Genomic DNA, 12,620 nt, shown 5'->3' with positions numbered 1-12,620 from the left:
ATAATCAATCAAATAGACAACTTTTGTGGATTCATTTACTTAAAAACAGGGAAACACATTCCAGCAAAACGGCTGATTTTGGCATCTACAACTTTTAGAACCTACAGCAGACAAATTGTAAGGCTGAGTCGCAACATTGTATATGTTCAGCACATGGAGTCCTTCAAGGTTTAATGGATGGAATTTTGAACAAGTCCACAGACTGATGGAAGAGCTGACCTGTTTGTTATTCCCTTTCGATGATTCCCTGATCCAGCTGCTGGCTGCTCTGTTAGCCACAGTGATGTTCAGTTGCCATGTTGGTGTGTTGCTGCCTGATGGTAGCCCTTTTTGGCAAATGAATTTGAGCTGTTGACACTCTTTTGAATTTGGGATTTGAGAGAAGGAAAGATGATGCCATTATCCTGAATTGGATTGACGCCTGGTCCAGGGATAATTATCTGCTATTCTAACTCCAGCAGAGGCTTTCCCAACAGTTTAGATTTCTTGCTGATTTTCCATTAATAAAGCTCCCCTCATCATTCTAGAAATGTTTGGAGCAAGGCAGCACGGTGGCTCAGTGGTTAGCACTGCTGCCTCATAGCACCAGGGTCCCAGGTTTGATTCTAGCCTCAGGTGACTGTCTCTGTGAAGTTTGCACATTCTCCTCGTGTCTGCGTGGGTTTCCTCCAGGTGCTCCACTTTCCTCCCACAGTCCAAAGATGTGCAGGGCAGCTGAATTGGCCATGCTAAATTGCCCGTAGTGTTATAAGAGGGAAATGGGTCTGGGTGGGTTACTCTTCGGACGGTCGGTGTGGACTTGTTGGGCCAAAGAGCCTGTTTCCACATTGTAGGGAATCTAATCTAATCTAAAAAGTAGATATTTAGAAATGTAATGAATATCGAAAACGAGCATTGTGTTGCACCCTTGTTCCATCGGACTGTTGGCTTGCTATTCCAAACTGGCGCCAATCCCTGTTTCAATATAACTTGCTTTTAAGTAAGGAGCTATATCCATTAAAACATGTGCTTCTTCTTCCTACAGGCTTCCATTATGAATCTAACAATGAGAATGATAAGAAGGAATTTGAGAAGGCAATTGAGACAATAGCAGTGGCATTTAGCAGCAAGTAAGTAAATTGTTGATTGGCAGCTGTCAAGGAAGTTTCAACAAGACAACTGATTGTAAAGAGGTGGAATTAAATATTATGGTAATTTAAGACTTTACTGCTTAAATCCCAAGATTGTGCAACTGTCTCATGACTCCATCATGTTGATGTTTTTCAAGAGTAACTGAAAAATGTGTTGCTGGAAAAGCGCAGCAGGTCAGGCAGCATCTAAGGAACAGGAGAATTGACGTTTCGGGCATTAGCTGCCTGACCTGCTGCGGTTTTCCAGCAACCCATTTTTCAGCTCTGACCTCCAGCATCTGCAGTCCTCACTTTCTCCTAGTTTTTCAAAAGTAGTCACTAAATTATTGTGGATTGACTAATGAACCCCATTGATGTATTTAGGACAACTTGTGTTCTTGCCATTAGCCAAATCCTGATTACCAGAAACTTGAAGGTGAAGTAGAGGGGCAGAGTAAGAGGGAAGACAGTGGCAGGAGGGTGATCTGGGAGACAGATTGAGCTTTGTGTGTTTCAAGGTATGGGATGAGCTGTGGAAAGTGCACACATGACCAGCAGTTGCATCACATATTCTCCTTTTTTAGCCTTTTGATTTGAATAAGGTGCTTGCTACCAGCTGTTGAGGTGAATAGCATAGATGTTGTTAAGGGAAACCCAGGTAAGTACATAACCAAGAAAGATGTGGAAGGGTATTCAACCAAGGTTATTGAGGTAAACTGGGGGGCGGGGGGGAAGCTTGTGTGTACCATAGAATATTTTGGCTGAATGGTCTCTTTCTGTGTTGTATACCTTTGTGGAATACTGTTGAGAACCCACATCCTATTTCTTGTTTTATTTCTGCTTTTGCTTTTGCATTCTCATTGGTCTATGCTGAGTCGATGATGTTACTGGCCATGGGCCTAGCAGTGACCAATCAGAATGAAAAGAAAGATAACGTGAGTACATTCCTTGTTTTTATTAAAAAGAAACAAAACATTTAAAATGCAGGTTTTTGATTTTTGCTTCTGGAAGTTGTAAGTCTACATGATATTGTGAATGTTTCTTTCTGTAATTTTTCTGTGAATGTGGAATATGTTACAAACCCTGGGGTGCACAGGTTGTGTTGTCCAGACTTTGTACTTGAAAATAATAATAGTGCTCTGTTTATATTCAGATATGGCTTGACTTAACAGGAGTTATCAAAAATTGCCGTGCTTGGTTTCAACCCATTGGCCCTCCTCAAATCAATTACAGCTTTTATATTTTTGCTGAAACATTGAAATGATCTGATAGAGTTCTAAAGTCCAATTTTAACTAGTTTGAAAACTTAATCTTTAAAATCAGGCCCACAGGATTTTGAGCACAGAGGGAGGCCATACTAGTTTAGCTCAGTTCTCTGGTTTGTGATGCAGATGTCAATAGATGGGTTCAATTCTTGTAGTTTGGATTTACCATGAAGGACTCTCCTTCTCAATCTCCTCCCCTTGCTTGAGGTATGGTGAACCTCAGGTTAAACCACCACCAGGCACCTCTCTCTAATGAGAGACAGTAAAACTACAGTGACTTTACCTTTGTAGTGCATGTGTAATACACATAGAGAAAGGTGATTTATTTAGACATCAGTTTGCTCCATCTTGGACTTTGTGACTCTTTTGCTGTGAGTTACCTTTCAAAATGTAAATGAGGAGAATGTTGTAAATGATTGGAATTTAATTAACGGCAATAAAATAATAGGCCATGGAGGCAATTTTAGAGATTTAATGCATCATCTTGAGCAACGTGTGAAACATCGTTGCTATTTCTGTCCCTGCTTATTGGCCATACCCAAACAATTCCAATAGAGGCCACTATATAGCACTTGAATGCCATTCATTCTTTACAATGTTAACTGTGGAAGATGTGTCAATTAATTAAAAATGGGCAGAAGAGGCTATCGATACTGTATTGCCCACTTTACATTATTGCATAGTGTCTCTCTCACCCCAGAGAGTGGAAACCTTTGAAGGTTTTCTCACCCCTTTCATATCCAAGAAATGCTGAAGCCACTATCATACCCTTTGTTCATCCAGAAGACCACTTAACTCAGTACAGACTGAAGAACAGATCTGACCATCTTGGTTTGGATAGGTCACCAGTGAAGTGTTAGCCTGTGGACAATTTGAACAATGAGAGTAGTCTTTGTCATATTATTACTGTTGTGTGTGTCTGCTGTAGTAAGTAGTGTACTCACCTGCTTACTTGCTTGCAGTCTTAGCATTGAAGATAGTGATATGTTTTAACACTGACGCTGAAAATCTCTACAACATGATGGTGAAATATTGGTTTTTGAGTTCCCACTGAAGAGAGATACCCACCTTTTCTGGGGGGATGGAGGCGGAGGGGCGGGGGTGGTGGTGGTGAATGGAGAAGGTGCTCAGTGAAAGGCATGTCCCACACTGCAGGGAGAAAAGGTTCAGAGAGTGAGTCTACCCAAGTGGTTCTTGTGGATATCCTGCTAATCAGGTTATTAGGAGCATTTGTGGATCTAGGAGTAAACGTCCAGTTGATCTTCTGGCTGGAGCATTGCTGAAGGGAAGTGAATCTAACTGTGTAGGAGGACTTTTTTTTAAATGATGTAAATAAAAATGTGGAGTTTGAGTTTATTGGTTGCTTTAATCACTGTTTCCTCTTTGGTAGTGTCTCTGAATTCCTGATGGGAGAGGTGGACAGCACTACTCTGTTATCATTACCACCAACAGATAAATGCAGGGTGAGTTCATGGAATGAGTCAATGTGCTGCAAAGATCTCTTTGCCTGTGTGCACTAACCACTTATGAAAGGTTGTTTGTCTGATCTTTGTTGATTAATTTCTGGTCAAACTTTGTAAATTCTGGCCATTATTTCTGCTGAAGAGTTTTGAATCACCAGAATTGTAAATGACCTCTCCAAAGATGGCACTGAGTGTCAGTCAAAGGTTTTTAACTCCTAAGGTTTTGTTTCCAGATGTTGCACATTAAAGGGATTTATTCCTAATGCATTGCCTTTAGTTTTCGAGCTCAGTGACTTCCTAATGTCTCTGTGCACAATTTTTCAATGTCCATGAAGCAATTAAATAACAACCAGGTTTATCTGGGAAAGTCTGGGTTGACATGAGGTCATGTTCCACCAACTAAATCCATTCTACTACAAAATGGTTTACCTTTTAATATTTTAGTTAAACACTTCGGGGACAAAATTCGATTTTATCTTGCTTTGTACAGTTAATTATTGTCAAGCAAGTCTTTGGGTTGGAAATTAAATTAGGTCCCAATTCAATTGCAACGGCCATATTGAACCTATGGCCTGTTCACCACTGCAGGATTCCTTTCAAATGTTTATGTAACCTCGATGTAAATCCTGTTAACCACCCAAGATAACAACCAGTCTTAAGTGTTGGAGGACGTTTCTGTTCAGAGTTATGATTAAAAAGAACAATTCTATATCATTTACAGCTGAACATTCACTTTATAAGATGGCATGCCTCTTAATGGCCTCCTTATCCCTATTTCCATTCTACCCTCTATGGCTGGTCTCTGAAACACCCCCTCTATTTGTTAATTGTGCTTTCATCCAATAAGCCCATTCTTTGTAATTTGCTGTTGTCCTTAACTCTCCCTTTTTCTTTTAAGCCCATTCTTAAAATCAACCTCTTTATCTGAACCTTTTATCGTCTGCCTCCCACATTGTACCACTGTTTAACTTCTGTTTTTGGTGTTTATGCCTCTATGAAGCTTCTTGGGATGCTTTTGCTATGTTAAAGATGCTGCACAAATGCAATCTCTTGTTTTACAAGATTAGCACTGTCATCACTGGACATGTGAATTTTCAATTTACAGTGTAAAGGGCTTTCAGAAGCACGAATTATGGACCAGCTGAAGATATCAAATTGATTCTGTTACCTTTAAAATGACACATGCCTGTAAATGAGCCATTTGGATTTAGTGCTGAAATATAACTAGTTTTAACTGTGTATGGTGTCTGAGATGTGGGAATACTGGGCTGCACTTACATGGCTCCTGCAGTGGGTTCCCTGCTCTGATTGGTTCAATTTAACAAGGGAGTCGAGGTTTATTAGGGGTGAGCCTGCAGGGGCAGCAAGCTGGAAAGTGGAGGTACAACTTCAATTAGATCAATGCTGATTGTATAGATTGACAAAGCAGGCTAGATGGGCTGAATGGCCTGTTGCTTCCATTGCTCCCTATTTCACCTGTTCTTATGGACAGGAGCACAAGATGAAATGCAGCAAACTGTCACTGGGGAACAAGCTTCCTCACTTGAACGAGCAGTTATGTAATACGGGTGAATTATTGTCAATTCTCAGAACTGGCCTTATTCTTAAGAGGTGAGATGGAGGCACCACTGAAAACACTTTTTCAGCTACAGTTGGTGAACTGAGATGTTGGCAGAGTTCTGTTTCCTGCCTACAAGCCTGAAAGACAGTGTCACATGGTTGACACCTAAGAAATAGGATGGGTTTGACATGTATGTTTCTGAAAGACATCGCACTGATGCCAGTATCCTGTGAATTGAGGCAGTCTAACAGTGACAACATGATCCCATCACACCAATTGTTGTCCAGCCCTGCCGAACATATCTTCTCATTTTACTAGATTTTCCTGACATTTTGGAGTTGGGTGTGTTATTTCCAAAGAGTCTGAATATTTCCAATAAGTTTGAAATGAAATCAAATAACCTTTTTGTTTTAAGAAATTAATAGTGCCATTAGTAAGCCATCATATTTGGCTGAGGAAATAATGTAATTCCATTGCTGGACTTACAGTTCAGGCACAGGGTGTCCTTTTACAGTCTTCAAGCTACAGTAACATCAAGTCAGCAACAGTCTGCTTTGGTCAAAATGTTCTCCAAGCATTGAAAGTAATTACAAAGATGGTAACACCCTTGCTGCTTTATTTAGTGTTTTTTTGCGACGATGCAACTCCTGCAAGTATCACTTGTGTTCTGTAGGGACAGAGGATGATTGCAGACTCGCACATTGTATTGTTACTGGATAAGGTTTAGGAGGAGGTGGCTTCTCTTTTGTTGTCATCTCATCTACCTTAATTCGGAGACTGACGTTAATTTGAACCCTCGCTGTGATCAGCGAATTCCTCCAAGACTGTGATCACTGTCAAAGACTTGGGTAGCTCAGATACAAAGAGATTCTTTTACCTCAAGATGATCCCTCCTGCTGCTCCCTAAGGTGAGGAAATTTGGAATTCACAAGGTGTTGTCCGTGACAGATACAGATATGTTTACTGCATATTGATCTGTACCTGATTGAATGTGTGTTGAGGTATGTAATTAGGATAGAGAATGTACTTGTTGCATGAAAAGTTTGAAATGCCTCCTGTCGTTTTTCTGTTGGTATTAATGTTGTTCTTAACCATCTTGTAAGCACTGTATTATATACATCCAGCAGGAGGAAAATAGCCCTATCTATTGTACCAAAAATTCAAATGCTTTTTTTGTCACGGTGAAAAATTGGCTGTATTCTTCTTTATGAAAGGCTTTTTTGGTTCCAGTATACTTTTTTGTTTTTGTTTGTTTTGCCATCTTCAACTGATATTCCAACTGAACCAGCCTCCCAAAACTGCACTACAGGATGATCATTGCCAACAGCTATAAAAGTATAATCTCATAGTTCTGTAGAGTCCATCAAGACAGGTGAACGAAACAGCGGGAGAGGAAAATGACATATGTTCTGCAAGACACAAGATACATGCTCAAAACATAATAAGTGATCATTAATATCTGATTGCTTCTTAGCCTAGGTATAGGTTAGATCCCTACAATGTGGAAACAGGCCCTTCAGCCCAACAAGTCCACACTGACCCTCTGAAGAACAACCACCCAGACCCATTTCCATACCTTCACTCTGACGAATGCACCTGATACTACGGGCAATTTAGCATGGCCAATTAACCTAACCTGCACATCTTTGGACTGTGGGAGGAACATGGAGCACCCAGAGGAAACCCAAACTCCACACAGGCAGTTGCCTGATAGTGTGTGTGTGTGTGCGCACATGTCATTCGTTCGTTCTCTGACTGTGGTCCGAGTAAGTCTATCTCAACACTGTGCATGTATCTCTGCATACCTGTGGGTGTGTGTACCCAAACTAAACTCCGAACACAACCAGCTTTATCTCGTGTTACAAGAAGGAAAACTGCAAATCCTGGAAATCTGAGAATGATGGAAAATGCAACAGCTCAATCAATGTCTCTGAGATAGCAGATAATACACAGATTGTTGGGAACTTTCATTAGAAGAGACTTGTTTGGGCAGTTTGAGGTTCAAATAAATATGAAACTTTGAATTCAAACTAAATTAACTTGGAACTGAAAATAGAAGCATGAAAGATCTTGCATCACCACCAACAAAAGACTGATTCAAGGAGCTAAGGATTTTATAACTTAAGTTGCTTGTAATAGCAACATGTTGTTCCATTTCAGCTGGACACAGTGCTCATCTGCTGCATTACTTCTGGGTAATTTATATTTTTATAGATCTTCTTTGCGCAGTAGTGTTACAAGAAAATCAGATGTGCGTTGCTTAAGTATCGCTATTCGTTATGAAGGCAAATAGTTGCTCTGTGTCAGTATTCAAGAATGTTGACTTGCAAAGAAAGCAAAATTGAAATTCTATTAGTTTCTTCTAGGGAGATGCAACATTTTTAATGTTTTCGCAGTAATGCAGTTTTACTTAGATAAGTAAATTAGAATTCATGGAGAACCTGAACGAAGTACTGGGCTAAATCACATTCTGGAATGTTTTATATTTTGTGTAGTGAATATCATAACTGATTGAAAGGTCAGGCCTCACAACTCGCTCATCCATAATTCGCAGAAGATGGTTGTTCTAAGATGATGAGGTGGAGGTATATCTGAGTATTTGATCTGAACGTTCACTTCATTCATCCAAGCACCTGTCTAATTTCCTTTTGTGTGTTTTCAGTCAATGGAGAATCTCTGTGGTGGAATTGCTGTCCAAGGCGATATGGTACAAGTGAAGGATGAGTTCAGTGATTCAGGTAAAATGTACTTCTGTGGCTTTTAGCCAGCATGGACTAAACACAGAATTTTTTTGAAAGCATGAAGTAACAAATGATGCATGTGTAACAGACTAATAACCATATTGAATGAGGCAGTAAAGACTTTCACAGATTTACAAGGGTCTTATTATGACTCTCTGCAGTTTGGGGAACAAACACCAGTTTCTACCTTTCCCTTCCTGATCCTTTCCCTGTCCAGAAGCCAAATCCCCACAGCTTTTTAAAACAAACGTATTACACCTTATTACCTAAATGCCCAATGAATCAAAGTATAAGTACTACTCCACCAGGGCTACCCCACTAACTCCACACGTCATCTGAAAACAAACTTATCAAGTTCCACATGTACACTGAGTTCTACACACTACCAGCTCTTTTGACCTCTCCGTGGTGTCAGGTTGCTTGTCTAACATGGATGAGCAGTAATCTCCTCCAATTAAGCATTCGGATCACTGTGCCCCATGACAATCTCATTTCCTTTTAGTGCCAAATCCATTATTGGTCACTGGTTCAGGCAGAATTCACTTTTTCCAACTTTTAACATCTTTGTGGATCCCAATCTCTGCATTCTGCGTACCAACAATACAACATCTTGCCTGTTTTCACCTCGGCTTGAGTCCATCTGTTCCTGAAACTCTCATTGTTATCTTTATTACCTTCTGACTTGACTATTCCAATGCTGCCTTTGCTGATCTTCCATTTTTATCACTGGAAGCAGTAGAAGTTCAAACGAGGTTTTGGGGTCTGTGTACACAGTCACTAAAATGTGGTTATTAAGTGGAAACAAAAATCAAGCTTGCAGTTTGGATTTTTGTCTTTCTAACAGGCGAGCCAGATTAGAAAGGAGTGAAGCACGTGCTTCAACCCTACAGAGCCCTTTATAGACCCTCCTGTAGTACTCATTCTGCATATTGCAACTTTAAAAATTAGATGTTGACCATATGAGGATGCAATGAGATTCACTAGAATGTTATCGGTATTCTGGGGCCTCAATATTAAAATTTCCATACTCGTGTTGTAATTCCTCTGTGCTATCGCTGTAATTCTAGATCTATCATCGACCTTTCTAATCTGCAAAGAAATCTGTATTCGTTCCACTCTGATTTCTTGACCATCATTTCCTTCACTCCTCGAAATGCCTCAAACTATCCACATCCTCAGTTCTGTAATTCCCTCCCAAAAGCCCTCTGATTCTCCTCTCTCTCCTTTTAAGATGCTGCCTTAAAACCTACCTGTTCAAAAAAAAACCCTTGGTCACATGTCCTACATCTCCTTTCTTGGCTCAATTCAAACCAATGAATTGTCATGTGGGGTATTATTCCATATTCAAGGTGTTACATCAATGCATCATGTAGTTGAAATATTGTGGTTAAACATTGTCATTACTGTGCAGGGTGCAGTCAAGCCAACTGATTGAGACAGTTGATGAAGTGTACACAGACGTTGAAACCAACTGTTCAGAAAATGGATTTCCATCCTCGCAATAGATTCTTATCAAACAAAACTGTTGCATGAAATCAGTACTAAGAACTTGCGTGAGGCAGTTCTGTGATGGACATTCGGAAATGAATAAGAGATTTAGTTTCAGCCCCTATTATTTGCTGGTGTGCTGCCCTGGACATCTAGAGCTGCAACTAAGCTTTTTTTTCCCCTCCCATGGCCATACACACACTTGGCTGTTGCTTCACATTTTCACTGGGATCACAAAGCTGTGCTAAGAGTTTATGCTGTTGGACTCCAAGCCACACATTTGCCCACTGGCTTTGGATCTTTCTGGAAGGCAGTAGCCAGGACACTACGACAATCTCTGATGATTCCTGGTTAAATTTACCACACACTAACATTTCCTGTAAAATCTGTGGCTCCCAGTTCAGCAGCAGAGCCTTTTTCCTTGAGGTCTTCACTTTGCCTGTTCGGACAAACAGCAAACTGAGGCAGGCCATAGGGAATTCATCCTCAGCTCAGCTCATCTGAATGTTAATAAGAGAGCTGTCCACTTCAACTTCCTACACAGGCCAAGCCTTGTCCATTGAAATTCTGGGAGTGAATTGTTGGAGGGGAGACCTGGTACATAAAGTCTCCATTCCTTGTTCTCTTCAATTCACCTAGAAACTGAGTATTCCCTGGGCAGTGACAATTGTGAAAGCGGCTGTAATCTTTTAAGAAAGCAAAGAATCCTTGCAATTCACATGAAACCCATTTGAAAATGAATCTTTTATGTGGAACACTCTAAGTAAAATATGTCTTTTTTTTCTTCCTCTTCTTTCTGTTTATTTCTGATTCTAGGCTGTCTTTCTGCAGAAGAAGTGGATATAATACTTCAAAGGTCTGAGGGGGGTGTTGAAGCTGCTTTGCAATATGCCAAAACCGTTTCCAAGTACATGAAAGATCTGATCAGCTACCTGGAGAAAAGAACAGCTTTGGGTGAGGGACTGTTGCATTTGTCATTGTTACATTCTGGCTAAGAGAAGTAGTACAATGCGGACACATCATCCTGTGGGTGTTGCTTTCTGTTTGACAAGTCCAGATTCCAAGATGTTTTTGGTCACTTGTATCAAAATAGTTACCAGTTCACTTGCAAACTTGGTCAATACCTAGTGGTGACCAAACAATTGGATTTAGTGGCGAGTGGAGATCAAACATAAGTTATGAATTAGAGCAACCAATATACTGGATTGTAGAGAAGCCCTCACTGTGGAGAGAGATTCTAATTCCTTCCAATGCTTTCATTTCTGTCGCACCTTAAAGATAGAAGCATGTGTCACCAAGTCAAACCAAGGAAAAGATACTAGGACTGAACATGACCAAAAACATAGTCAGTTGAGTTGGAATTTATATCTATTAAAGGTAGTGATAGACATTGAAGGAATTGAGTAAGCGCTTCCAAGATCTTTTGGCTTAGGTCACTTTACTGCTAATGGTGGGAAGAAATGAGGGAGGGCTGCACAAGAGGCCAGAACACCAGAGAATTAGTGACAGGAAGGTTGCATTAATACATCATTTAGTAACAGAAATGTAAGGAAGCAAAGCTGCTAAGGGATTTAAGTGCAAAGGGGAGAATGTAATATTTTCGCCGTTGATAAACCAGGAGGCAGTGTGATGGGTGTGAAAGGCTGACAAGAACTGATTTTGAATAGAGCTTGGGAAGTAGAGTGTTTCTTGAGCTGCTTGTTTACGTGGCTGGAAGAAAGGAGTGGGGAGAAAGCAGAACATTGGAGTAGATGTGCATGAAGATACATTGGTGTGGATGAGTGTTTCAGTAGCAGATGGGTTGAGGTAGAAACCACAGAAGAATTATATTATTTTAAGATTTGGAGATGCTGGTGTTAGGCTGGGGTGTACAAAGTTAAAAATCGCACAACAGGTTATAGTCCAACAGGTTGAATTGGAAGCACTAGCTTTCGGAGCGCTGCTCCTTCATCAGATGGTTGTGCTGATGAAGGGGCAGCACTCCCAAGGCTAGTGCTTCCAATTAAACCTGTTGGACTATAACCTGGTGTTGTGTGATTTTTAATATTATTTCAATCTAGTCAACTGAAGGAGAGCAAACAAGTCTCAACTGATTGTTACAGGCAAATGTCTGCAATAGATACCTGATAAATCTCTTGTCATTGTGTCCTCCAGTTATTTGTGTGAATAGTATTTAACAGTGAATGAATTCAGTAAGAAACATCATTGATATAAAGTGAAAGAAAATGTATATGAACAGTGCTATGTGGTTACACTCTTCTTGTTTATGACAGGAGTATTTTGTATTTTTTCCACAGAGATGGACTTTGCCAAAGGGCTGACAAAACTGATCCATACCTGTAGACACACTATTACTCAAGAGGTAAGAAAATGGACATGAATGAATAGAGCTTGGACAGTACTTACTGTTAAATTTTAAAGATCACTAAAGAAGCTAATTAAAATTCAGTTTACTTCTGGATTTGTTCTCCCACAGCAGCAGTACGTGATGACATGTAGGTAGTGTACAAGTCTCATTATGCTCTCTCTCTACAAACGGTCACTTCATACCCCAGTTCAGTGTTTTATGTTGAGACTTGTACTTCTGAGATAATCCATTTGGAGAGAATTGCAAATACTGTGAACACAAGCAGGTTAGACGTTGGGAATTTTGTGGCAAGTAGCTCACTTCCTGGCTCCCCACAGCTTTTCCATCCTCCACAAGGCACAGGTCAGGAGTTTGGAGGAATACTCTCCATTTACTTGGGGTGAATGCAACTTCAACAACATGTGACGCTCAATGTTGTTCAGGACAAAGCAGCCCATTTGATTGGCACCCCATCCATCACCTTCAACATTCACTCCCTCCTCCGCTGCTGTATCTTTTCTACAGTGTGTACCATCAGTAAGATGCATCACAACAACTTGCCAAGGTATCTTTAAGACCTTTCAAACCTATGATCTCTACAACTTGAAGTTCCGAGGACAGTAGGCACATGGAGGGGATTGGTGTT

At 40.4% G+C, this 12,620-nt stretch overlaps 1 protein-coding gene across 3 annotated transcripts in view; it reads left to right on the top strand.

Moving 5' to 3' along the window:
• Positions 1-12,620, top strand: part of LOC132828855 (rho GTPase-activating protein 45-like) — a 176,139-nt gene that overhangs the window by 118,040 nt on the left and 45,479 nt on the right. For all 3 annotated transcript variants that reach the window (XM_060846020.1, XM_060846019.1, XM_060846017.1), the window contains exons 4-8: positions 1,025-1,109; positions 3,765-3,837; positions 8,061-8,136; positions 10,444-10,581; positions 11,925-11,989. In XM_060846020.1, coding sequence (XP_060702003.1) covers positions 1,025-1,109; positions 3,765-3,837; positions 8,061-8,136; positions 10,444-10,581; positions 11,925-11,989 — 437 coding nt within the window. The remainder of the gene's footprint in view (positions 1-1,024; positions 1,110-3,764; positions 3,838-8,060; positions 8,137-10,443; positions 10,582-11,924; positions 11,990-12,620) is intronic.

This window comes from Hemiscyllium ocellatum, chromosome 28 (genome assembly GCF_020745735.1).
Source record: "Hemiscyllium ocellatum isolate sHemOce1 chromosome 28, sHemOce1.pat.X.cur, whole genome shotgun sequence".
Lineage (NCBI taxonomy): Eukaryota > Metazoa > Chordata > Chondrichthyes > Orectolobiformes > Hemiscylliidae > Hemiscyllium > Hemiscyllium ocellatum.
Note: the sequence above shows the minus strand (reverse complement) of the source record. Positions and strands in the feature narration are given on the sequence as shown.